The following is a 26,659-nucleotide window of genomic DNA, read 5'->3' on the forward strand; positions in this document are numbered from 1 at the left end:
TAGAGGGGCATTGAGGGGGCATTTAAAGAGGGACAGTGAGATGGGAAGTTAAGAGTGGGAGAAAAACGATGCTTGGCCCCTCCTTCATCGTTAATAGATTACTATCCATCTTCCACACTCTCCGTCCTGAAGTGGTTCTGTAGGCTTTATTGCTTTTGTATTTTTTTCCTTCCAGCCAACAGCTGCTCGGGGGTACAAGGTTGGCAATTCCCATTTACACTAATTAAATTATCAGTCTAATTAAATAAATGAGCTGCCACTGGAAAGGGACCCAGACTGTTTTGGTGGTTGGCGGATTTAGATGCAAATGTATAAATTACACTGCATTCTGGGAGTAAGGGTGGCCTCTCGTCTCCAGGGACACACTCAACCTGCTTTTATCCTTGAATCCTGAAACAGAACAAGGCTCTTTAAAAAAAAAGATGCTCCTGCAGTTATGGAGAAGGGGGAGCATAATGTCTGAGCTATTTTTATTTAATATCCAAAGACTGCATTATTACAACATAATTACCCTGTTACCCAAACTCCCCTACTGCGGAATGGATGATAAAAAGCAAAAATACTGGAAATCACAATAAAGAGTTTATAAATTCTAAGATTTTAAAATACCCTGGGGTGGAATCAAAGAGCATTTTCCCTTGTAGTGATGCCGACGTTCTGCTGTTTAATCTGATTGTAATACAGTAAGCACCCCAAGATTTCCTGGGTCTCAGTGCAGTTGGTCATTGGAACATCTGATGACAAGAACTGGTAATCCTGCTACAAACACTCATCACTTTGCCAAAAGTACAGCTTCAATCACTGTGCCAAGTCTGGTTTTCAACACCCCAAGTGCTTCTGCTTCTACTGCAAGCCATGAAAATCTGATGATACATTACTACCTACTGATAGCTTGCTTCTTATTGTCAGTGCAAAGTGTAGCTGTGAACTCATTTTCATCTGTGCCAATCTGCAGAGAGAACTCAATTTGAAATAGCACTACTAATCCACTTTAGAGATTAAATATATTAAGCCTCTCATCATAACTTAGAAGTCTGATATCCAGGATCAGTCTTGCAGCTGTAGGCATGCGCCTGTAACATCACCCGGTATTCAGTTCAGTGTGTTTTTCAGCCTCTACTAATTACGAGAAAAAGGGGAAAAACTGCCATTATTCAGCAAGGCCCCAGATGGCTTTCAGTGTAACAGTGACAGTCTTCATAAAACAGAATGCTTGCATAAAAAACACCAAACAGGTCATGTTTATGTGGGTTCTCATCATTGATACTGGCATTTAAAATAGCATTCTTCAACAAAATAATTCAGCTCAACCAAAACACTGTCCCAGTACAAAAAGATTCATAAATACTTTGTTACAAACAACACTTTCCCCAAAGACACTTGGATATATTTCTCATAAGAAATGTATCTGTAAATATATAATTACATATGGGAATGAACTCGAGCAAGCTGTAATTATTTAAATGGTTTCAAAAAGAATGTGTGTACAGCACATTAAATTACATTCATCTCCATGAAACATGCATTTCTTAATGTGTCTCAGTTGTAGGTAAAACCACTTAAGAGACTAATTTTGGTTCTGAATGCATTATCATAATCTCAAGATGTCTTTATTATCTGTTGTGATTTATTTCCAGCCGGGGAATTACGGTGACAAACATTGTTCGCTCAAAATAGAGAGATCACATCCTGCATCAGAGTAACCTCATTTGAACAGAAACCTGTCCAGTGTTTAGGCTGTTCTCAAAGGCCTGTGGTCCTTCAGAAATGTACATGAAGATGAATACAGGATTTCCACAGGATGACATCATTAGAGGCACACAGCCGGAGTACGTGGCAGCGTGAGGCTGCAAAAGGGCTTTAGGCTGTGTACTTAGCCTCTCCTTGCCTCTGGGTCTTGTGGTAGTGAGTGTAGCTGCTGTACAGTTCACTGAAAACCTCCCGGACACCCAGCGGCAGTGTGCTGGAGAGGAACTTGATGTCCTGCTCCACGCAGAGGTCCAGGATCTTATAAATGCCCTCTGTAAGGTGGCTCTTGATTTCCGGGTACAGCGTTACCTAGGGAATAAAGCAGGAATGAGATGTTGGAGGCGGGGGGCGGGTGAACATCACTGCACAACACAAAACAAAAACACCAGGAGCCCTGAAGGAGCCCTGTTCAGCTAGAACGGGTGGGAAACAGCTCTGGTTTCAATTTCTTTTCTTTTTTACAGCAGGCTGGCTCTAAAATGGAGAAATGGAACATGGCTGTGAGACAGGCTGGGTTAACCACTCCACTGAGGTCACTAAAGTCATCAGGGACTTAGTCATGTTTTTCCCCCTTTGAAATCGTAAAACTCACATACTATATTGCTGCTGTGCCACCTCCACCCACGCCAGTGACTTTTTAAAACTACAGACTCCAAGAGCTTTATCGTGAACACAGATTTTCCACTCTGACTCACAAAGTCAAATGTGACTAGGCAGTTGCTCTGTCCTGGAGAACTACACATGCGTTCCAGATGTTTGTTGTGCACTAGTGAATGTAGAATACCTACTTCTGGTAGAAGGTAGGTAGGAGGAGGCGTGGACATGTTGGTGCATATGGTGCTTCGTAACCATGTGAGCAAGGAGGAAGTGTGGGTGCTTACTTTCTGAAGCTCGCTGACGTACTGAGCCACTATGAAGGAGGACAGCACCGTGAAGCCCTCAGCAACAGAAGCGATGTGTGTGTACATGCGCTCTACCAGCAGAGCACACTTCAGAACCACTTCACTCTCTGCTTCAGAACCTTCAGGGGAGGAGAGGGAGAGAAAGGGGGAAGAGAGGGGAGGAGGAGCAAAAGAGAGAAGGAAGAGTCAGGGGTCTCAAAAAAACATCTGACAGGAAAGGTCTGGGCAAAATATTACAGCAAGAAATCAACCACAGCACACCTGAGGCCTTAGCCACAGCACACCTGAGGCCCTAACAGCAGCACGCCTGAGCCTGAGGCCTTAACCGCAGCACGCCTGAGGCCTTAACCACAGCACACCTGAGGCCTTTTACATATTAGGGGCTGATAGCTTCAGCACAGACTCTTTATACTCTAGTTATAGGTGTGTAGGGGTCCATCTTGTGCTTTATGTTATAAAGCCATCTTTCTGCAGTAACGTTTTAAAATCAATAAAATCTCATCAGATCAAATCTCTTTTGCCTTGCACACAATCCCAGCTGGATTGTAAAGGACATGAACGCATCACTGATTGAGCCCAATGTAATGCAAGCTTTGGTGAATGCAGTAAAATGTGCAGGTGAGCGCACACAACCTATAGGTAGCATTTAATGACACAGGAAGTGGAAAGGGAAAAATGTGAATGGAGGGTAAAAAATGAACAATGTTCTGGCTGAAAGAGTAGACTTCTGACAGCTCGGTCTCATTCCACCCCAAGCTGATCTGGATATGCTTTCGGAAACAAATAGCACAGTCAGAACCAAACCCCCTCGTGCCACTTAAAAATGTACATTCTAAAAGTTCTCTAGCTACTGGCCTTTCCACGAATGCAACTGGGCCCCCATATGAGCCCACCATAAATCATCAAAGCAGGCAGGTCTGGTGATCTCTGTATTTGCACAAAACTTTAAAAACTCCTGCACTGTCCTGTCGCAAAAACAAACCCTGTGGTCTGCTCAGTGTCCGTTTACACACACAGGCTCATAAGTAAATGCAGGAGACCCAGAGCTCCACATTCCTACTGCGCTGCTGACAGGTTCATTAAATCTACCGAAGAAACTTTGAAAAACACGGAATTAGAAATGCTATCTCCAAAAGATATGAGAGGCCAAAAAAAAGAAATTATTGAAAATCATTTACAAAGGAAAACGTCCTCCTGTTGGTTGTGAAACTGCAGGAAGTATATCAAAATGTCCTGTCAAACAAATTAATGATCGTATCCTTTTAATATACCCAAAACACACATTCCTGTTTCTGAGGCACAGCTAAACAATGGATCACCAGGGTGTTCCCCTCAGTGAAACTTTCATGGCGGTGGATTATAGTTAAATTAAAAAACTTTGCATAATGTGATTTTAAACCAAGGGGAAACATTTTTTTAATGTGTTGATCTTAAAAATTGAGAACAGAAAAGTCTCCTTTGAAAACTACCTTTTATCCTGAAAATAAATTAGGGTTGATTAGGGCTGTATAATGTCAAAAGCTTTCAATGGGGGAACTGCACTGAGCCCTCCCCCTTGTGACCAGACCCGCAGGGACAGACACTTAAAAAAAACAAACACCCCAAACACAGCAAACACCCTCCACAAACAGGAAGTGGCACCCAGGCCTGACCACTGACACCACAGACAGCTAATTCAGGAAATCAGCACATATCTACTTGGGTAAAATGCAGGGGTTCCCCCCCACCGTCAAAATCTTTTAAGGAAAGACAGCGCTTCACTTCACAAATCAATCTTACATAAACATGTTGGATGAAGCATGCATTATCCATGCTAGTGTGGTTCCTTGGAGAGCTGATTAATAAATATTTGATACTTTGATCCACTCAGAGTTCTTTCCTCATGAAAGCATGTCTGCTCTGCTGCTGCACACAGACACTCACCTCTCTCCCCCTCCGGTCTCTGTCGCCCCTCCCGCATGACGGACGCCACCAGCCGGGAGAAACAGTTTAAGAATGAGGGCGTGGCTTTCAGCATCACCTGTGCACAATTCAGACGTATTCATTAAGCAGGAAATACAAAGAAATAAGAAATGAACTGGAAAGAATAGTGAGCACTAAAAATGTAACACAAAAACATACTGGCCATAGTATCGACGCTATAACACACTGACCATAGTATCGACTTATACAACTGGACTTATATGGAAGCAATTCAGGTTAAGCACAATGCTTAGGGTAAGGGTAAAATGGCAGTGTACCCTACCTTGGAACTGAACCTGAAATCTTTAGGCAAAAAGCCCAGTTCCCTAACCTTTACACTACAGTGCTGCTCTGCTGGTAAATGGACCATTTTCTTAACGTGTGCCTATATTTGGCTGGGAGCCACAGATATGAAGTTTCTCTCTCTGTGGGCATTCAGTATAATTGTAACAGCAGGGATAGCGCCTTCTGCAGTCAGCTGCTCTGCAGAGAAAGTTGCTCTGCATCTGGGAAGGTGTTGCATCTCAAAACTTCAATCACTCTCACTGCCATAATTTAAGGTGAAAAATAAATAAATGCTGAGCAAATGCCTGACAGGTGGAATGACAGATGCCGTCTGTCAGCAGAATCCAGGCATCTCTCCGGAATGTTTATGTATGTCCGCGCAACCTTTCATTTTTAGAAAATGCAATCTGTGCTTAAGGGGTTGAAGTGGAAACCACAGCATCAGCACCTGCATACCAAGACAAACTCAATAAGGCTAGTGACCCAGCTACACAAAGCCCTGTCTGTGATGTGAAGCACGGTACATAAACATTTCCAGAATGGTACTGCCACAATGAACAGACAAATTCATGTTGAAGCCAGTCTAATTACCACCATTAAGTTGTGACACATTACAGTGGGAAATGAAAATAAATATGCAAATGCTGGCTTTATGCTAATAGATAGGCAGCGCTGCTCTCTTAGCTGAAGTCCTTTCTTTGGCTCCTCTATCTCTAACTGGAGAAGATGTTCCTGATGTGACCTTGTCAACGACGTGAAGGAACACAAAGTGAAGTGTTCAAGCGCGCACAGTGAAGTCTTCAAGCGTGCATTCCTGGAAGACATTTCTGACTTTGCCAGGGAATGTACTTTAATCCCTGAACTTAAAAGAACACGACACGTCACACAGCAGTGGCTCATTCATTCAGGCCCGAGGGCTTTCAAAGCCAGTAAAGCCCTCTGTGCAGAGGGACGCAGTGGAGCCGGGCCCTCAGCCTGCCTGTGGAGGAGCAGCGCACAGTGGAACCAAAGCGCAGGGCTGCACGCTCCAGGCGGCGGCGGTCCCGCCCGAGTCGCGGCTCACCTGGGGGTGGCACTGCACCACGGCGAACAGCGCCTCGTGTACGGCCTGGAAGGCAGAGTGGTAGACCTCGGCGGAGGGGAGCTCCAGCGGGACGAGCTGCAGCGCCCCGAACGCCAGGCCCACGTGGTGGGGGTTGGACAGCACGCCCTCCCCCCGCCGCAGAAGCACGGTCAGAGCTTCCACAGCGGGCACTGCCAACTCGCCGACCAACGCCACGTCCCTCGCGCACTCCTGCACTACAAACTATGAGAGGAAAGCAGAAAAGTCACTCACACAGCGCAGGTCTCTTCTATTAAGGAATACATTGAGATTGCAGGCATAAATACCGCTAAATATGAAACGCAACATATTTCAATTTACAATAATTACAATATATAATTTCCTTCCAGTTAAGCACATGTTTTAAAACATCATTTAACATTTTGTTCTGTATTATACAAGTGTGTTTCCCATCATGATCAAAACCTATGAAACAAGTTGTAAGGCTCATTTGCTAAATCTTACAGGTACAAAGGTACAGCAACTATTTATCAATGAAACTGGCAAATTTCATTGAGACACAATAGAACGACATTTGATTTCAACACTTAAAGAACAAAGCCAAATTAAGTACTTACGATAATGGCAGATATAATCTGAGGCGCCAGGAACCAGAAGGCCTTGTAGCAGCTTTCAGAAAGAGAACAGCTCGCAAGCAGCTTTGTCAGAGTCACAGCTGAGAGGACATCCTGAAAAGGAAGTGGTTGCACTTAAACAGAAGAACTAGTTCAAGTTTTACCAAGCCTTTAGAAAAGAAATGTGACTCACATAAATGTGATTAATGTGAAGTTTACGCTTTTCCAGGAAAGTCCTACTGTAGTAATTCTAGACAAATGCTATCCTCCGAATGTGATTTCCACTTCCACTTTCTGCTTATTTTAGCACCCCAAATCTGACCAAACAGGAAACTGGTCAAGAGAAGGCACGACTAGGGGTGCTTTTCAGCAGAAAGCTCACAGACACGCTTAATACAACTGAAATGGACAGATTTGCTTTTTTTCATTTTAAATCACTGCTTTTGAATTGCAAAATGGCTGCAGCTGAATTATTTGCATAAAATTCCAGAGCGGTATTGACATTTGCCATTAAATAGCAGTGTTTTTTAATAATACTTGCATCATAATCAAAGTTACTTTTTAAACTATGTGATGTGTATAAATACTGCTGCAACAGAAGAGCAAAGTATTTAAACAATAGAATACATGGCAATGTAGCCACTTATTAAATGTGATAATAAATGTGATAACCACTGCTGGCCTTTTTCTCCAAACTTTTAGTCTATTTCCACAGCCCTAGAAAGAGAGAGCCATGTCAACTCTGTTCGCCCCAATGGGCCAATTTTTTAGAGCAATGATGGATCATGGAGAGTCTCAATAGTTCCAAACATTGCAGCCCCGCTGTAGAGTAGCACACTGACTGTGATGCTCCTTTCAAAGGTAAAGAAGGTAAAATCAATAGCATTTTGATACTCATCTTGTTAGCACATTCGACCTGAATTAACAATGTGAGCTAAAGAATGTTACCTCATCATTTTCCACCAAATTAGTAAATTTACCTAATGTTAACCGATAACGTTAGCCAGGATAATGGATAACGTTAGCACTAGCAACACATAGTAACAATCAATATTGCAACGTGTTATCTTTTCAATGAATTAGAGACAAAGGCTTCTAAACATGTGTTTAGGGAAAAAGGTATTAGTCAAATATAACATTAGAGTGTGTGCTTTGTAGTCTGGTGGGTGGTAGTAAGTTATCCATTCCCCAAATGGGAGTGCCTATACATATTCTCCACATACATCTACGTGACTACATTTCACTAAATTATCTGATGAAAATATCACATTTTTCTCCAGTTCATTCATTGCCATTTTCATTGAAGGACACATCAGCAGCAAAACACACAACCTGCTTGACTTATCATTTTAGTGGAACAAAGACTGAATTGTGGGTCTAGAAATAATTTGGCATTATTACCAGTTCTACTGCCAGTCAAAAATTTGATGTTTTCAAAGTCGGGTTTTTAGCCACTTCATGTGTAGTTAAACTGTCAACAGCTTTTGGGTCAATTACCTCAATTCACATGGTCATTTTATTGCAAGCACGAGCTTAATTTTCAGTAAACAGTTCGTACCTCACTGTCCTTTACAGAACAAAATTTCCCTTGCTCATAGGCTGACAGTATCTGGGTGAGATTCTTAACTAGTTAAAAGCTTCAATTAATCATAGTACATGACTATAGCCAAATGGATTTGTACAATTAAGCTACTCCAAGAGACACAAAAATACACATTAAATGTAATTAGGAGATAATTTATTAATGGAAGTAATGTCAACAGTAGACTACATATGGGTATGATGGCAATATGGTGGAACAAACATCCTCTAATTTGAGGTAATTTTTTGACCATATTTAAAACCATATTCGTGTAAATACACAAACATCCAATATATGTCAACTTGCAATTTATATATATAGTAAATCAATGCATATATTGTGTACTAGTTACCATAAATTGCTGTTAACGCTCTATGCTCCTATTGGAAAAGGAACGATTTGAAGCCTACGTGAACCATGTGACTGTCTTGCTTTTTGACCTTCCATTGACGCAACTGTCTGTTTCTATGGCTCTGGCTATTTCTAGCCAAAATCACAGCATTTATCATGCAAATCTCAGACTGGAAATGCTACCCACTATGAAGTATTTACATAAACCCCTATAGGTTGCCAGTTACAGTGATGACAAGGATAGGAACCCCCACACTTAAAACCCCATCAGCACAGTAGCTAATGCCCTCACTCTTATTGGGCTAACCTCTCTCCCAGATAGGGGTGTAATGGTGCTCATAAATCACTGTATTAGGCACTGCCTGCTATTTAGTGCACATTCTCACAGTTATTTTGAGACGGAGTGGGAAAGCCTGAAGCACGCTCTGGCCTGGTTTCCTAGCATGGTGTCTCAGAGGGAAACGGTAGATTTTAAATTGCAGTCAGCGTGTACAGAGTGTTCTGGGAATGCGGGGTCAGGGTTTTGGGCTTTCCCAGGCACCTCTGCAGTGCAGAGGAGCATTTCACCCGCTGTGCCTATACACGTGTAACACACATCCTCAGCCGTGACTAAGAATACCTGCGCGCTGTAAGGTGAAACACTGATTTACCTTTATTTGTTTTGCTGTGCTTGTTAGCAGGGACTTTGCTTCCCAAAAACTGCTGTAGGAACAGTTCATCCTGTAATAAACAGCTGAATGGCTTGAATATCCCTGGAGAAAGAGCCATTGAGCACCAGGAAGAACAGTGGTGTGGCGAGTGAAGGTTTGCTGATAGGAACAAGCCATTCAGCCCATACTGGCCCCTCATTACGCTAGAGACCATTCAACACTGTCTTAATGCGGGCCTTAACACAGCTGTCTCTGGTTCCACTACACAGGCAGCCCAGCCTGATGATCTGAAGTCTTGAAGTGGCCTTTCCTTACAGCGGCTTAAAGTGCTTAATAGTGGTTTTACAGTGGTCTTACAGCAGTCTAACAGCGGTCTCATACAGGTCTTACCTTAGACCGGCCGTTCCTGACCAGCGCGGAGCTCAGACCCTCTTTCAGGGTCCCCATGAGGACGTGCTGCTGCTCTTGCGAGCTCCTGCTCACCAGCTGGGTCAGCAACTCCTTCACTGGAGTCTGCAGCTCCTGCAGTTCCACCACAGACAGCCAGGGGGCTACAGAGAACAGTGGGGTCAGCAGGGAACAAACTGAGGCATGTTTACACTCGGATTCCTTTTTCAACAGCATTAACATCCTCAGTCTCAAAATACATCTGAAAAGCACACTCATCTTTTCATTTACAGCAGAAGATTTTGTCAAGTAACCAAAAAAGCAATTCTAGAGTTCTGGAGAATGTTTCTTTTTTTTTTTTTTTTTTTTTTTTTTTTTTTTTAAGAGCCATGGTCCTGTTTTTTATTGGAATAAAAAAGAAATTAAAAAAATGGCATTCAGGCTAAAGATGATGCTAAGACTAGCCATCTTGCATACATAAAACTCTACAGGCCAGCAGAAAAACTGGAGATAAATGACAGGTAGATTACCTGCAAGCAGCATTCTCAGATTCTGCAGAGCTGAGATGTAAAGGTCCATTAGGTTGGGCTCCGCGGTTGCCGTGGCAGCAGTGTAGTATGCAGTCAGGAAGTGGAGGGAGGAGAACAGGAAGTCCATGGGCCGAGGGGCAGAACAAAGCTCTTTCAGGACCTGCTGGGCAAAGCTCCTGTAGAGGTCCCGATGGGCCAGGTGGCCCTGCTCGCTCTGTTTGTCCCCATCAGAGGCACGGCTGGAGATCTGGGACAGCTCCACTTGGACCATAACCGTCACCACATCCACAGAGAAGGCCTGGCCCAGCCGCTCGCAGGCCTGGCCTCTCAGACACAGCTGGACTACAGGTCCCAGGGTGCACAGGGCCCTCTCTGAAAGCTGCACAAGTGTTTCATCCAGCTTGCTGCTCTCGCCCAAGTTGGCCGTCATAGTCTGGCATAGCGTAGTCAGAGAGGCTAACAGCAGCTGCAGGGAGACCAGACTCCCCGCTTCAGGGCTGCCCTCTCGCTCGGGACCGGACAGCATGCTGACTGCCACCTCACCCTCCACCACGAAGGTGGTGAACTTCTCCAAGTTGAGACGCAAGCTCTTCCTCCTGTTAATGATCACCTGAAGCAGGCACTGGAGGAAGCTCTGAAAAGCCTGAACGAAGGCCATCCATGCTGAACTATCCACAGTGTGCACAAGACAATCACTCAAGGAGAAAACAGAGGACAAACATGTTTCTAAGAGTTCACTTCCGTGCACAACTTTCAGGACGGTCCCCACATTACTTCCCGACTGCAGTGAGGTCATGAGGCGGTAGATTTCGGTTAGCAGTCCTATAATGCCCGAGGGTTCCGCGTCGCACTGAGGCTGGACGCTGACGGCCATGAAGAACAGGAGAAGGAAGCACTCGGAGTGATCCTCTGGGCTCATGCCGTCCGGGTTAAGCGTTCTGGTGACCTGCAGTAACCCAGCGAGGCTCTCCAGCTGTGTCCCAGTCAGAGGTACTTTAGCCCCGGCCTTCGCCGACTGTAGGACTGCCTGAGCCCTGATGCCCAGTTTGCTCCAGGCAGATTGTGCTTCAGAATGGCTTCCTCCTCCCTCAGAGCCAGCTTCCTCCTCCTCCTCTCCTTTTGTGACTTGCACCTCTTCACAAAAACTTAACAGCGCCTGACACTGGGAACCCTGCTCAGAACCACACAGGACTCCCACAATCCTTTTGGAGAGACACCGGAGTATAACAGAGTACAGTGAGGATAACTCGACAAGCATCGTGCTCTCAAGCAAATGCTTTGAAATGTGGGCGACGGACAGGTGAGCTGCTTCCTTCTCTGGTCCGTCAGGAGCACCTCCATGCAACAGAGAGTCCAGCAGAATATCGGTTATGTGAGACATGTCATCTCCAGAGAGATATGGAGCCATCAGACCCAGATTTGAGGTCACCAAAAACCAGTGGGCCACTGGATAGGTTCTGTCATCCACACTGCTCACCTGCCGGTCCCACACAGACACCTCATGGAAGGACACCTTCCCTGCCCCTACGATGAGCTGAGCATCCCGGCAGAGATCGCCCCGGATATCTGCATCTGTACAGATGCTGGTCTTAAGAAGAGCCTTCTTCATTCTCTGCAGGGTCAGGTGCTCCTGGAGGAACTGGCTGAGGGGGCCACAGTGCTGGGAAAGGGATAGAACCTGCTCCCACTCCTCCCCCCCAACACCGGGCAGCAGACTGGGGCCTGTCTCTGCGAGACCGCTCCTGTACCTGATGCAGTGCATCTCAAACACAGTGTCCACCTCCACCCAGGTGTAGCTGAGGAACAGCGCCGCCTGGTGGACAGTCTGGAACCACGGGGCCTCTGTGTCCTTGACGGCGAGTAGGCGAAGCAGGTGGGTTATGAGCGTGAGCGTTTCTCCCATGAGGCTCTGGGTTTGCTTCAGGATGGGGAGGGGCGAGCTACCGTCCAGGGTCCTAATGCTAAAGAGGACCGCGTGCAGGAGCCCGCTCAGTGAGAGCAGCTTCAGGGCCACGTCCTCTTTCCCCTCCAGGTCCGGCAGCAAGTAGCTCTGCACATTCTCCAGCAGGAGGCGCCAGACTTCCAGGCTTTGGCTGGGGGGGCTTTCTAACAGGCACTGGCTCAGGCTCCGCTGGAGGGCTGCGGTCAGGATCGGCGGCCTCAGCTCGTCGGCCGCCGGGCGGCACACCACCAGCAGAACCTCCTGAAAGAGGCGGGGGAGCTGCCGCAGCTTGGTGTAGGTCTGGAGCACGGCCACGATCAGAGCCTCCCTGGCCTTCCTCGAGCGCACCTCCACGCAGTCACAGTCCACCCAGGCGGACGACACCAGGTCATCCAGGTCGGGTTCCAGCACCAGGTGGTTCAGCGACAGCAGGGCCTTCAGGCAGCGGTACCAGGCCGGTACCCCCGACTGCGCCCTGTAGAGCAGCAGGTGAGCCACCTTCCTGTAGAAGTGAAACTGCGCCTCGCCGTGCTGGATTCTGTCCGCCGCCACGTTGTACACATCTCCGCTCAGGACCAGATTGAGCAGGTTTTCCAGAGAAAGCAGCGACGGGCTCCAGTTTGCAGGGTCAAAGCTGTCCTTGGGGCTCAGGTCGTCCGTGAAGTCCAAAGCGGTGATGAGCCGCGTCAGCAGGCGGAAGCAGACGTCCTTGTTGTCTCCGAAGCGGCAGAAAGCATCCAGGGCAAACCTGTACAGCAGCGGGACGGAGGTGGAGCGCACGACGAAGTGCAGCGACCTGTCGCACAGCCCAGGATCAGACAATCTCTGCAGGATGCTGCTCACCGGGGTCAGCACCCCCTTACGGGCGGGGCCGCGGGAGGAGGCCGCCGCTTCCTTATTGGGCAGCAGCTCCTCCCTGTAGGAGAGCAGGTGGTCAGGCAGAAAGAGAGCCGACTGCAGCACCGCGTCCACTCGGGCCCGGATCTCCCGGCCCAGGTGCACCTGGGCGGTCAGCAAGTGTCTGAGCAGGAGGAGGGGCTGCAGCAGGTGGGTGGTCACCTGCGCGAACACGCGGTTGGGGTTGGCCTGCTGTCGCTGCACCAGCAGGTAGCTGCCGAGAGCCAGGTGGAGTAGCTCCAACACCTGGGGGCGCTGGTGATCCCCGGGCTCCTGGCTGGGCATGGCACAGGCCAGGCCGCACAGCCTGGCGAGCAGCTCCACCAGCAGCTCGTACCTGGTGCTGTAGGTGACGGACAGCACAGGTGAGGACAGGATACCATGGCAACATCTCAGCACAGTGGAGGCACTTAAAGGGGATGAGCCCAACTCCAGGATCCTGTCATTGACCACCTGGTGTTGGAGAGAAGAGTGTGTTACACACAGACAATCCACCCAAACTTATTCCATTTCCAGAAATTATATTTCTCACAGTATAAAAAGATTAAAATGTGTATTTAGTTTCAAAGGGACAGAAGGAAACAGAGTAAGTTGGCAGGTAGACCTGTGCTATGGTCGAGCGCAGACTAAGAGTCTTCCCCTGACTGATGGCCTTCTGCAGCTGCTTGCTGTGTAGAATGTCATCCAGGTATGCCCACAGCCCCTCCAACACCTGCTGGGGAAACTCCACTTTCTTGCTATAGTAACCAGTCAAGGCATGACTTGTCCAATCTAACAACACCTACGGGAAAAGAATAGAAAGAAGAAAAACTATGAAAAACTCCAAACACACTTGGATGTGCATTATTCAAGGTGTTCCTCAATATTTACAACTCAAAGCCCCCAATGATAAATTTCATCCCCATATGTACTACGTACAAGATCAAATGGACATTGATATTACATATAAATGAACTAGTATAAATCAAGTGGTCTCTGACAAACATCCATGTAAATAGGTAATAATTTATTAATTAGGCAGAATCATGATTATATGCAGTGATGTAGAGTGAATTGCACTGATATACAGGAATGCACAACGATATTCAGTTATGTAGAGCAACATGGAGCGATAAGCAGTGATATGCAGTAATGCTTCATCTCTCTTCTCAGTGAGTTTCTGTGTGTTCTGAGTGAGGTCCCGGTTTGTAAACCCCTCTGTTCTGATGTCTCTGGAGCTGAAGAGTGCAGAGAAGGGGAAAGACGAAGACGTGCCTGTTCCTTGTTTGGGAGGAAGCACTGCGGAGAGATCCAGGCGAAGCGGGCCAGCTTCAGCTTGTCTGTCCATGGCGTTTTTGGACTCTTAAGCTTCAGGTGGATCCCCGAATAGATGGCAGCCATGTTTGATGGCCGGCCTATAGGAGACGACCTCCGCAACCTTCAGCAATCTTTTAACTGGCACTGTCTTTGGTCAGACAGACAATCGTGATTCATAAATAATACAAGTACCTCCGTCTGAGTAAAGAAAAATCATATGAATAAAACACAAATTAGTACAGCCAAACTAACATCAGAACCCAAACAATCTGATCTTGACAAATCTCAAGACACTCTCACCTTACCATCTGGGAATGTACAAGTGCTGTATAGAGTCAGACATACTTTACACAACCTTTACTCTTCAACCTCCCTGATGTCTTAATTTTACGTAAGTCACTGTATCGCTCTAAACTGAATTATTTTAGGCTGGCATCCAAGGCTACAGTAATCCATACTCATTCACACAATCCATAAAGAAGAAACTATTCGTGCTACATTTCACCAGTAGAGGGTGACATTTTACTCCGAGTCTGATATTATAAAATTGTAATCGAACTCCTTAAGAAATAAGCAGCTCCGGCCACACTTGCGGGAGACTTGCCTACTACTGAGTATACTCAATATTAGGCAAGTCGGCCCATTACAGTTATTTTCCAGATTTGAGTTTAACACTTGCCGCACACCTGCGAATACTGAGTAAGGCACGTGCGCCGATTCGTACACGGCCCAGTACAATATTGTCCAGATTTGAGTTTAATTTCATAAACTAGGGCAACTATTTAGAATACATAAACCGTATAGATTAAACATATTCATCTTCAGTCACTCTTTGGGAGAAATTTTAAGATACAAAGACAATCCACACAGCTAAATACGGTGTTAGAATCAACACCTTTTATTGAAATACACAGCAATCTGATTTAGTACTAGCACGTTAGTATTAGATACTAAATTTATTAATAATTTAAACAGTTCCCCGTACTTCGCTAACATTTTGCAAGCTATTGCTGACAGCAAATTGCACAGCATTTTATAGCAGCTGGTTATTATGAAACATAGTGATTTATTTACATTTAGACCGACAATGTAGCACTCAATAGATGTGCGGAATTGCCTAATTGCTGTATTCATATATCCTATTAGTTCGGCGGCTTCGATTTCGGAAAAGGAATGCTAACTAGCTAACTGACTGTCAATGTAAAGTTAGCAGTTGATTACATTTGCACAAACTATGGAACACTTAACCGTTCAGTGAGGAAGAATTATATAGGGCTCTTAGGGTTGACGACATTCAAATTACGTTTTCTAGATATTTATATGTTCTTAGTAGCAATACAGCAGATAAAATCCTTACTTACAAATTTAAACACGTGTGTTTCAATTGGAGCGTCTGAAGCCAGCGATGACCTTTAACCCTCACCCTCCAGACACAAATAGTCGCTGGTCGAGTCTTATGGATATCTTAAGAAGTTTCATATCTGCATAAAGTTGTCGACGAATTCCAGAAGCAGGTGATTAAGTAGTCTGACAAGTTGCTATTTACTTCTAATGCCTTGTGCAAAACAAACCGCAAGCCCCTCTGAACCACACAATCACGACTGAACCACAAACGTGAATTTGCGGAAGAGGAAAGTCTCTACCAATCGATGGTTGTATTTTGTTTAGTAATGTCTTGTCTTTAGATGATACTCGTAGTTCCAGGGCGTCAGATGGTGGATTGGTGTGACCTTAGGTTGTAGGAAGCCGTTTGTGTTATCTGTTAATGACAAGGGCGTTTTATATAGCTACGATGGTTTAGTTAAATGTGCTCATTGGCGATTGTGTAGATATGTCATGGCTATCGAGAAACAGAACTTCGTGCGCCGTGATAAACCGAAGCTGATTATGGAGACCTTGTAAAAAATAGACAGAGCCTGATAATGTGGAGTAACTAACCGTCAGAAACACTCAGCCTGCTAGTTACAGTAGCTGGTGAACATCTGAGTCTACTGACTTTAGTGCGTTTGCTACCTAGCATTGCTGTGTGCTACGGTCGTGTTATACAATTAGTTGAATTGTGTGGTATCCCGGATTTTTTTGTTCATGTGGAATATAGTTTCTCAGAAAACTTCTGCTGTAAACTAGCTTGTTAGAATTCGGGCGAAACATGAGTTCACAGGTTATTGCAGGGTTATGTGTATATTACACTAATCTTAGTAATATGACTATGAATAGAGTGCGATTGGGGTTTCCGAGGAAAATGTGTGTTGGACCGGGTCAACAGAACCACAAGCCCTTTCCCTGCACAGCACAGCGGTTACATGTGTTGGAATATAATGCCTTCGGAAGACTACGAAAGAGATGCTATGTGAATGGGAAAAGACTCGGATTACTGAGGGTACCTGTTGCACGTCCGTTTATTCATAATTTTTCAAGGGCTTCGTCCCCGCTCTCCATCTGCAAATTTAGGGGGTTTGTTCAGCCTCCATATTTGTGTAGCTCCGGGAACTGGCTAAACACGCGGTCCAGTTATAGCACACCGGCCGGTCCGGACAAAGCGACACAGCCTGGAGAGGATAACAAAAAGCATCCTGCACCTGACACAAATAACAAATTCACACGGATACCATCCGAAGATGTCAAAAGGCTTTTACAGCTAGCTTACCCGGAGCGCTGGCGACTGACAGGTAGGCTGTATCATTTGAGGTCACCACCATGTGTGACCTCAAAAGTTTATTTTCATGGGAACTTTTAGAATGCATTACATCTACATTTAAAGGGTACATTTATGCTTGCATACAAGGACAGAATGGAGGTATCATACGCGTTGTGTTTCAGTGGACTGTTTCAGTGGGGGAGAAGATAATTTGTTCTACAGTCAAATCGGATGGAAAACGGCCAGTTTACTCAAAGCTCTATGACTGCTTAACGTTACAGGCAACGACCCACATCGAATGCCTTTATGTATTACAATACTGGTATATGACGTCTTGTCCAGTGTGGCTTAAACAATTTTACATTTGTACAGACTATCACTTGATACAGCTGGACATTTACTTAAGCAATTCACGTTCAAGGGTTCAACAGCAGGGCTGTACCTATATGGAAGTTGAATGTTAGATTTGGGGTACAAGCCCAGGTCCCATAACAATGACACTAAACTGCCACCCTTATATAGAAATGACAATGCAGTGCCATGTCACAAGCATCTGACTGTTTCCTGGCAGGAGTCTGATTTTCTTATTTGGTGGTTGCACTGGGCTGTAATGTCACAGTTCTTTTTAGAAAGAGAAAGGGCTCTGTATTGAACGATCAGTTGCACAGCTATGTTGAGTCACTCATTGTTTTTGGTCACACTAATAGTTGCACCATGGCACACCGTTTACACTAGGCAAATGGGAGCAGGCATCTGCAAGATGGTTGCAGAATGCCACAAATTGGTTGAGGGGACATAGAAAAACTTGGGGGGTGTGCTGGGTTGAGCTGGGCCGTCTGTAGCATTCATCGGTGAGCAGGACTTGATCTCCACCAGAGAAATAAATGCAGCAAGCACTGGACAGCAGTAGAACCAGAGGACATGCATGACCAAAATAATTTAGCAACCTCATTATTTAATATCTGTTGATTTAGTAATGTTATGTTTATGCACATGTAAACGCTACCTTTCCATCATGTGCCTGTCAGCTGTTCTGCTTAAGAAAGGAATAAATTGGTGTGATGTTCATTTGATGCAATTGCTGTTTCTCACTATGTTCTTGTGCTTATTGCTGTACTAGCTAACCGGTGGTTAGCATGATCAGCACAGGCCCAGTCTGATATGCATGTTTGTCTGCAGTGGCTGTGGGGTGCCTGGTAGTGTCCAGCGCAGTCACCATGTCGGCTCCCTTCTTCCTGGGCCGAGTGATTGACACCATCTACCTGAACTCCTCCCCGGACTTCAGCTCCTCCCTTGCCTCCCTGTGCACTATGCTGTGCGGGGTCTTCCTCTGTGGTGCCGCTGCCAACGCCGCTCGGGTCTACCTCATGCAGAGCTCAGGTGAGTCTGAGACAGGTACAACTGGAGCAGGTGTAGGTGTGGGACAGGTAGAACTGGAGCAGATCTGGGACAGCCCATTTCCTCTGTAGGCATAATGAATATACAAGAGGATTACATTTCACACCTCCCCATTGATAATGGTCACAGAGTTTAGACCAATTCCATATTCTTAAATTGCTTCAGCCCAGTTGCGTCAGATAGGTGTCGGTTTTCATAGTCATCCCCATGCACCCTTTCTACAGTTCAGTTCAAAATGCTTTGGAAACATTCTTGTTTTGTACATTATGTATCTGCAAAATGGCATATTATTAGATATGCTGCTTTAGTGTTAGACCATATTCCAGCTAGGTTCTAATACTAGCTGGAAATCCCAGTTTTGCTATAAAAAATGCATTAGTGAATGTGAGTGCAATTAATAATGGTGAAATGTGTAGGGATGTCGAGGTGGATAGCCTGTTCATTTCCTGTAACTGAAATTGTGTGACAAGTTAAAGGCTTTGTTCGTGCAGAGAATATCGCTGGATTACACTACTGTAGCTAAGTTCTTACAGATCAGCTATATTGAAATTAATGTAATTTTTTTTGGTTATTTATAGCCTAGGCTGTGTGGGCTTTGTAACAAATAATTTCAGTAAAGAACGATTTCTTACATTGAGTTTGTTCTCTTAGTCCATTCCATTTGTAACTGTGAGTTTTAAGTAGTTTTAAATATTGTATGTGCTTACATTCAGTTTATAGAATGGCATGTTTGACTTCCCTATGCACCTTCACCAGCATGAGACTTCTGCAATAGCTTCTGTATGAACAATGAAAATGAATGCAAGCCGACGACTATTTTGATAACTGCACTGCACAATTGTCACAGCCATGCATGTGTTTTTGTCTGCCATTTGTCTGCATGCAATGAATTAAAAATATTTTATTTCTGGTAACTTTTTCAGGGCAGCAGATTGTGAGAAACTTACGCGAATCCCTTTTTTCCTCGATTTTGAGGCAGGAGATGGGTTTCTTCGACAAGGCACGCACCGGCGAGCTCATTAACCGCCTGTCTGCGGACACGGCTCTTATCGGGCACTCGCTCACCGACAACCTTTCCGACGGCCTCCGTGCCGTTGCCCAGGCAACGGCTGGAATCAGCATGATGGTAAACGCATACGGTCTTTAGGCTGGAGTCAGTTTAAGAAATGAAGAACTGGTATAACATAACTACATTGTGTGTATATATATATTTTATTTTATTTATATATATATATATAAAATAAAAAATTTCCAGATCTAAAAGTTTTAACCGCTAACACACTTGTTTAACACTTGCCACTCTGAATACAGAACACAAGGGACATCAGCAGTTAAAACTCCTCACTTTTACAACATGTAAAATAGATTTTTGATTTAATTTGTTAATTATTAGAAAAGATATCAATTATCAGTTAAATCGCCAAAGTCATTGGTAGGTAGAGCAACCTGTTGGAATGACCTTTATCAAAATGTACAACTCACAACCAGATTAAAATTAAGAGATCAGAGCAAGTATTCAATGTCCAATCTAAAGATGACGGTTAAACTACCTTAACAAACAATGAATGTTAATAGACCAGTTGCTGTTACAAAAGAAATGAATGAAAGGAGATGCCAAATCAAAGCTTGCCTCTCCCAAGATAATCCCAAAATTGGCAAAGACTCGAGTACAAAAACCAACCGACAACAGAACCAGGGATAAAATGTAGAATGCCAGGCATAGATGCAAGACTCAGATGCCAGCTAAAAAGTAAAGACAGGCCCACATTTTAAGTAGGCAGAAGAGGTGGAGTTTATATATTACTGTAGGTTCAGGTTAATCTACAATACAACACATTTTTTTCAAAGTTATAGGGTATTAACCCTTTCCTGGTGAGCATTATGGTGACATTAAATTTTAAGGATTTTGAGATCTTTTCAGCAGTGAAAGCTTTGGCTGTTATTGAAATGTTTGCGAGCTACTATGTGGAGAGATTAGATGAGGCAATATTTAAACCAAGTTACAGAGCCAGTACTAACACCCTGGCCTATGCTTTATTCTGATATAGCCTCACCCAGAATCTGCAACACAGTGCCCGTAGTTGTATTAACCAATTTTATGACAGTGTAATGTTTCCCCAGCCACCCATTGACACACACCCACCCACACACTCAGATTTACAATGGCTAACTTGTGCTCTTGCACGCAAGCAATCGTTCCACTTGAACCAACAGGGAAAACTGGGATGTTGAGAAACTAGTTTGACTGAGATTGCCACAGAGGAATCAGTCACAGTGAGGAAATGTTTCCTCATAGTTTGAACTGGAAAAACAGTGTATTTGTTTAATCTGCATGTTTAGTATTCCTACACAAATGCAGCATGTAGATTGGGAAGCGATTCAGATTAGTGACAGTGAATCCAAATTGGCTGTTTGCACCAGTAAAAACTTATGTCAGTTGGAAATTCTGGACGTGCCATGCGTGTGCTTTTAGTCTAACACTCTTTTCCTCTTCTCTAGTTTTATGTGTCCCCCAGTCTGGCCTCGTTCGTACTGATGATCGTCCCTCCCATGGCCGGCCTGGCTGTGGTCTACGGGCGATACCTGCGCTCCATTTCCCGGAGAACGCAGGACTCCCTGGCAGAGTCCACACAGGTGCGTGCAGGGCGCAGGTGGGCACCAGGTAGCCCTTGTGCTGAGCTGTGATTGGTGCACTCAACATCTGCCAGTGAGCTGGTGTACTCGGGAGCTGTTGGTGACCTATGGAACTATGGGCTGTCAGTGAGATGTACTGATGGATATCATACAAAGCCCAATCATTTATTAATAACTGGTTTCTCCTAGCTGGCAGAGGAGCGGATCAGCAATCTGAGGACAGTGCGCGCGTTTGGGAAGGAGCTGGCGGAGGTGGAGAAGTACGTGGAGAAAGTAAACCACATCCTCATGCTGGCCAAGAAAGAGGCGGTGCTTCGGGCAGGGTTCTTCGGAGCAGTGAGTGTGATTGTTATCGTTGAGGACACATAGAGTCCTGCTCTGGTTAGTGAGCACTCCTGCAGTTGGTATTTCGTGTGTCTCCTCCAGACGGGCTTGAGTGGAAACTTGCTCATCCTGGCGGTGCTGTATAAGGGCGGGCTCCTGATGGGCAGCGAGCACATGACCGTGGGGGAGCTCTCTTCCTTCCTTATGTACGCCTTCTGGGTGGGAGTCAGCATCTCAGGTGGGTCCTCCAGTCACCCTAACTGACATCACACTGTGGGTCCATCAAACCTACTGACATCTCACTGGGAATCCATCAAACCAACTGACATCACACTGCTGGTCCATCAAACCTACTGACATCACACTGGGAATCCATTAAACCAACTAACATCACATCAAACCAACTGACATCACACTGTGGGTCCATCAAACCTACTGACATCACTGTGGGTCCATCAAACCTACTGACATCACAGTGTGGGTCTAATCAAACCCACTGCATGGCCTGGATATGAGCGTTTGTGTGTTCTCTGGCAGGACTGAGCTCGTTTTACTCTGAGCTGATGAAGGGCTTTGGAGCGGGGACCCGGCTGTGGGAGCTGCTGGACAGGAAGCCGGAGTTTCCCTTAAACGGTGAGCCCATCGGACCTGCGTGTGAACACGCCTCCATTAAGGCTGGGGCACTTCTGAGGAGGCCGTGCTTAATCCTGTATCTGACTGCTGAAGGACTGCTACACGTGTCTGCTAACTGGCAGCTAGCTTATATAGAGCCCTGCGCAGTAGAGCCTATTGACACTCTTCGCCACCGACTCTTTCCCTCCCCCCAGAGGGTATTGTGCTGCAGCCGGGGCAGCTGAAGGGAGAGCTGGAGTTTCGGAACGTGTCCTTCGCCTACCCGACCCGCAAGGATGCGCCCATCTTCCAGGACCTGAGCCTGCACGTTCCAGCAGGATCCGTGCTGGCAGTGGTGGGGCCCAGCGGGTCTGGAAAATCCACCCTGGTGTCCCTGCTGCTACGGCTGTACGACCCAGATGCAGGTGAGTGGGCGGGGCGGGGCGGGGCGGTTATACTTTCGACTGCTATACTGTGCTTCATAATCACCAGCACCACTGCATGGATATGTGTCTGAATTCATGACAGGCATCATCACTGTGGATGGCCATGATGTGCGCGAACTGAACCCGTACTGGCTGCGGAGTCACATTGGCACAGTCAGTCAGGTGAGAGATCTGGCCGTTTTTTCTGTCTCTAGATACTTTAGCAAGATGCTGATCTGTGGACGCGTGCTGTGTTTAGCTTACACACAAATCAATTTTACCAGCTGCCTTGTGCAGTCACCAGTGTGGTAGAAGGAGCTGAGCGTGTTTTCTGCTGGTTTCACGCGTGTGCTGTGCTACGCCTGTGCTGATTACCTCTGCTGCGCTGCCTCCCGCTCAGGAGCCTGTGCTGTTCTCCTGCTCCGTGGCGGAGAACATAGCGTACGGAGCCGCGGACCCCAGCCTGGTGACGGCGCAGGACGTCCAGCGGGCGGCGCACATGGCTAACGCCTACACCTTCGTCCAGGACTTCCCCCAGGGCTTCCAGACGCTGGTGGGGGAGAAGGGGGTGCTACTGTCAGGTGAGGCTGCCGTTACCTTGACCACACACAGCATCAGATGTGAAACTCGACCTAAACCCGTCTCACCATGCGTGTGTGTGTGCGTGTTCACACTGTGGATCCAGGCCATTAAAAAAAAACTCCAGCTCTTTTATCTTTGAAATCATCTTGAGGTGTCCTTCGCTCAGCTAATTGCCCGCAGAAGGCTGAGTGCTCAGCTGCTTCCCTGCTGTTCTCTTCCCAACAGGTGGTCAGAAGCAGAGGATTGCCATCGCCCGTGCACTACTGAAGGTACAGTAATCCATCGCTCCCCCTATCCTGACATGCTTTCTCTGCATAACCAGCCTTGCATTAATTCATATATTAATATGTAAGTGAAGTAGTCTTCATAATTTTTTTCCCTCATGTTTCTAATTCAGAATCCCAAGATTCTTCTGTTGGATGAGGCCACAAGGTGAGTTTCAGATGATGCAGTCTACCACTGGCTCTCAGTGGGGTGCTTTTGTATCTCCAGGTTACTATAAATTGAATACAATGAAGTAGGTTTTGTACTTGATCGTGTGATACTTAATAGTAAGCCAGTTTTGCTGTTGGGAGCACTGGGTGCTGGCTTGGGAACCAGAAATCCTCTGTTTTCAGATCTCCTGAATTCTCTCTTGCCCTCTTTCTCCCACTCCCTCCCTCCCCATCAGCGCTCTGGACGCAGAGAACGAGTTCTTGGTCCAGGAGGCCCTGGAGAGGCTGATGCAGGGGCGGACTGTGCTGATCATCGCTCACCGGCTCTCCACCATCCAGAATGCGGACGCGGTGGCGGTGCTGGATCAGCGGCGGGTGGTGGAGATCGGCCGCCACGCCGAGCTGCTGAGGAACCGGCAGGGACTGTTCCGGAAGCTGATGGAGAAGCAGGCCTTCCTGCAGGCCGAACACAAGCAGGTCCTGCGGGAGTAGAGGTGGGGATGGAGAGGGTGGAGTCCCTTGCCAAGGCTCCCCCCCCCCACCCCCACTGATACTGTGTCTGAAACAGCTGTGTTTGAACAGATATTTTTAATAGCGGACTGTCAAATAATAAAATGGGGGGTGGCAGAAGATGTTCCACCATTGCGGTGAAGTACCAGCCTGCCTGTTTAAGGGCCTGTTTCATCAACACTGTCCAAGCAGTCCAAGCTACTATAAGTCCAGCAACAGTCCAGACACTGCAGGCCTCCCAGTTTAATAATTTAATGCACCAAAGTGAGTCACGTGTTAGGCACTCAGGCCCTTCATCAGATTTCTAGTGAGCCCGAGTGGAGGGGACCAGACGGGACGGGACGGGACAGCACCACTGTACACATTCTCTCACCTGGGGACTCTGGGACAGACCTGCTGTGAGGTACTAACCTATTACATTCACTGCACTGGAGATGTTTATAATACAGAGTCAAACGCTTGAAGGGTTTTTGAAGTACTGAATTAGCACCACGCGTTAAAATTGAGGCATTCAAAATTCAGCGGTTCTGTTTTTCAGGATTGCCAACAGTTTTGTCACTGATGTCCATGTGATGCACTATAAACTAAATCAGACAATCCTTTGGCTTCTCCACTCTGCATTAAGAAGCACAGAGGCATTGGAGAGTTAACACATCATTATAGAAATGGTCACAATAATTACAATCACAGTATTCTGGGACAATTACTTCACTCACTTCTGTTGCTTCTGACTACATTCATTTTAGATACACATTCTCTTGAAGTCATTAACCATTTGAGGTCACTCAAAATTACCCATGATGCACGGTTTTGTGTACAGCCCATTACCCATAATGCACTGTTTAGGACACTGCTGGCACTTTATGGTCATATCATAATGATTACATCAAGTATGTGGGCATAGTTAAAGGACTAACTTGTATTTGACGAAACCATAAGTTGCATCTTGGGACATTTTTAATGGTCTGACAGCAACAGCAGATTTCAGAAAACATTATTCAAGCCACAGAGAACGTGTCCTTGTGCTAAGGATAGTCAATATCCTTTTTTAAATTATAAAAAAAAGATTTTATGGCAAAAAGACAGGGTAACGTATATAAAGTATTTGCCTTTTATTTAAGAAAATAAGAATACAGCACTATTTATAATCATGTTTATAGTTTTATTCTTACTATATTATATTTTAACAGATATCCCATGTACTGCAACAGCGCAATGTCGAGCATAACATTTTGTATAACTGGAAAAACATATCTTTCCTCAGATTCCTTATTTTCTGTGCTACACTTTAAACAGAATACAGTAGTTCTTTAAGAAATTGGCTGCGCAACACTCAAGTCATTCCAAGAGATCAGATTTTGTCCCATATAAAAGCACATTGGTTTGTGTCACATTCATGCATGTTTTAACATGGTTTTGAAAAAAATGAACCAAAATGAATCACTGGCATAGCAAAAATACAATGAGCCCTCTTACATTAACTAATCTTTGACAGAAATGTTTCATACAACCTTATGATTGCAAAATTTACACTCCTCAAACCTTACCTTTTACCACCACGTTCTCACTGGACATTCTCACTTCTGAGCTGTCAGTCATATTACTTTAACTGGCCCTTTAAAGGAAAGAGGGGTGACAGGTCACTCAGGAGTGGAGTGTGTTTTTGCTAGAACTGGCTGACACACACAGACCATGTGAGCTATCGCTGATGCTACTCCAGGTGCTCTGCTAAGGAATGGTGATTCAATGTGCTTTCAGAGCAGGGGAGTTGGTTATAGTACATGAGTTTAACAGTCAAATTTTCACAAATGTTTAAACACAGGATCACAGATTGATCGGTTTACTGGCACTCAGTTTATTAACAAGAAATCCTGTTCTTTCATAAATACTCAATAAATACTCAATAAACTCAGTAAAATAATTCATTATTCAGTGATGTTAACCGGAAGAACTGTCTGTGGTAGAGAAACTGTTGCTGTATGTATGTGAAGTGAATGGGAGTTTTGTACAGTGCTCCATGAGCCAGTAATCTTATTTTGCCACTATCTGGGAAGGTACAGAATGTTGGAATATTTATCTGTTGATACTGGATATGCCTCCTGATTATCAGGGCTTCTCTTCTTGTTCCACCACAGTGTATTTTTAATTTCCGTCATTTCTAATTTGTGTGCTGTTGCTGCAGTTTGTCAAATAAAATTTATTAATATACTGATTGGGTTTCCAGGATCTCAGTTATCAGACAGGATATTGTGCACATCCCACTTCACTCTACGTGAAGTACAGGATAGTTACAAACGTGTGCTTCACCAATGGAATAGTGACCTATACGGACAGACTGGAAACGCTTTAATGATGCAGATCCACAAGGGACGTGCACACACCCTTTCCTCATATCACTCTTGATATGAGCCCTTGGCCAGTCTGCAGTTACAGGACACATAAAGGACCGAAACACTTCTCTTTTTTCTCTGCACACTCAGATTCTGTCTCCATAAAGAGGGTGTGCTCGTCCCACCCTCCTCTGTTCAGTTTGTTACTGGGTAGATAAGACAGGTGGGGGCTCCCTGATAAACCTTTGGAAGGTTTACTTCTGATTGCCCACTAGAGGGAGCGCTTGCCTACACTCCAGTACATTTCAAGTTCCAGCAGCCGCGTGTACTACGAAGGAAGCTTAACATGCCCAGGGTTTCTTTGCGTTAGCTGGTTTGACAAAACCTTTAGTCCTGAATCACAAAGGTGGTTATCAGCTTGCTAAGTGAACATGGACTTTGTTAATGAAGCTCTGTGCGCGTTCCCATGAAAGGGTCGGCATTTGCAGCAGCGTATTTCTCATCTGAGGAAAAAAGACTGGTATGGACGGATAGGAAGAACATCAAACTATCGTAGTGGCAA

At 45.5% G+C, this 26,659-nt stretch overlaps 2 protein-coding genes across 6 annotated transcripts; one reads left to right on the forward strand and one right to left on the reverse strand.

Annotated features, from left to right (window-relative positions):
• Positions 1-1,218: 1,218 nt before the first annotated feature.
• On the reverse strand, positions 1,219-16,733 carry urb2 (URB2 ribosome biogenesis homolog). Of its 3 annotated transcripts, none has more exons than XM_064317979.1 (10): positions 16,595-16,733; positions 14,169-14,408; positions 13,519-13,695; positions 10,076-13,367; positions 9,549-9,709; positions 6,579-6,689; positions 5,962-6,204; positions 4,575-4,671; positions 2,631-2,770; positions 1,219-2,058 (listed from the first exon to the last, which is right to left on the reverse strand). In XM_064317979.1, exons 2-10 carry the CDS (start codon positions 14,292-14,294, stop codon positions 1,861-1,863), a joined length of 4,545 nt encoding a protein of 1,514 aa, XP_064174049.1. In that variant the 5' UTR covers positions 14,295-14,408; positions 16,595-16,733; the 3' UTR covers positions 1,219-1,860. The 3 variants fall into 3 exon arrangements, with proteins under 3 accessions (XP_064174049.1, XP_064174050.1, XP_064174048.1); XM_064317980.1 differs by lacking the exon at positions 16,595-16,733 and adding an exon at positions 15,572-15,711 and having other exon boundaries at positions 14,169-14,358; XM_064317978.1 differs by lacking the exon at positions 16,595-16,733 and adding an exon at positions 15,572-15,711.
• abcb10 (ATP-binding cassette, sub-family B (MDR/TAP), member 10) lies at positions 15,618-25,979 on the forward strand. 3 transcript variants are annotated; one of them, XM_064317982.1, is made up of 13 exons: positions 15,618-15,724; positions 18,028-18,228; positions 19,170-19,372; positions 20,746-20,880; positions 21,070-21,216; positions 21,307-21,442; positions 21,742-21,837; positions 22,032-22,241; positions 22,345-22,424; positions 22,642-22,822; positions 23,049-23,092; positions 23,221-23,255; positions 23,494-25,979. In XM_064317982.1, the coding sequence occupies exons 2-13, from the start codon at positions 18,066-18,068 to the stop codon at positions 23,747-23,749; spliced, it is 1,686 nt and encodes a 561-aa protein (XP_064174052.1). In that variant the 5' UTR covers positions 15,618-15,724; positions 18,028-18,065; the 3' UTR covers positions 23,750-25,979. The 3 variants fall into 3 exon arrangements, with proteins under 3 accessions (XP_064174052.1, XP_064174051.1, XP_064174053.1); XM_064317981.1 differs by lacking the exon at positions 15,618-15,724 and adding an exon at positions 16,360-16,879; XM_064317983.1 differs by lacking the exon at positions 15,618-15,724 and having other exon boundaries at positions 18,089-18,228; positions 19,222-19,372.
• The last annotated feature ends 680 nt before the right edge of the window (positions 25,980-26,659 follow it).

The sequence above is a fragment of the Anguilla rostrata genome, chromosome 18 (genome assembly GCF_018555375.3).
Source record: "Anguilla rostrata isolate EN2019 chromosome 18, ASM1855537v3, whole genome shotgun sequence".
NCBI lineage: Eukaryota > Metazoa > Chordata > Actinopteri > Anguilliformes > Anguillidae > Anguilla > Anguilla rostrata.

Excerpts from the sequence above, each read along its gene's own strand:
- urb2 (XM_064317979.1), bottom strand. The coding sequence starts at position 14,294 with ATGGCTGCCATCTATTCGGGGATCCACCTGAAGCTTAAGAGTCCAAAA. Across the intron at positions 9,710-10,075 it reads TCTGAGAATGCTGCTTGCAG|CCCCCTGGCTGTCTGTGGTG; the intron begins GTAATCTACCTG and ends TGTTCTCTGTAG. Across the intron at positions 6,205-6,578 it reads AGATTATATCTGCCATTATC|TTTGTAGTGCAGGAGTGCGC; the intron begins GTAAGTACTTAA and ends TTCCTCTCATAG.
- abcb10 (XM_064317981.1), top strand. The coding sequence starts at position 16,360 with ATGAGTTCACAGGTTATTGCAGGGTTATGTGTATATTACACTAATCTT. Across the intron at positions 18,229-19,169 it reads CTACCTCATGCAGAGCTCAG|GGCAGCAGATTGTGAGAAAC; the intron begins GTGAGTCTGAGA and ends TAACTTTTTCAG. Across the intron at positions 22,242-22,344 it reads GCTGTACGACCCAGATGCAG|GCATCATCACTGTGGATGGC; the intron begins GTGAGTGGGCGG and ends AATTCATGACAG.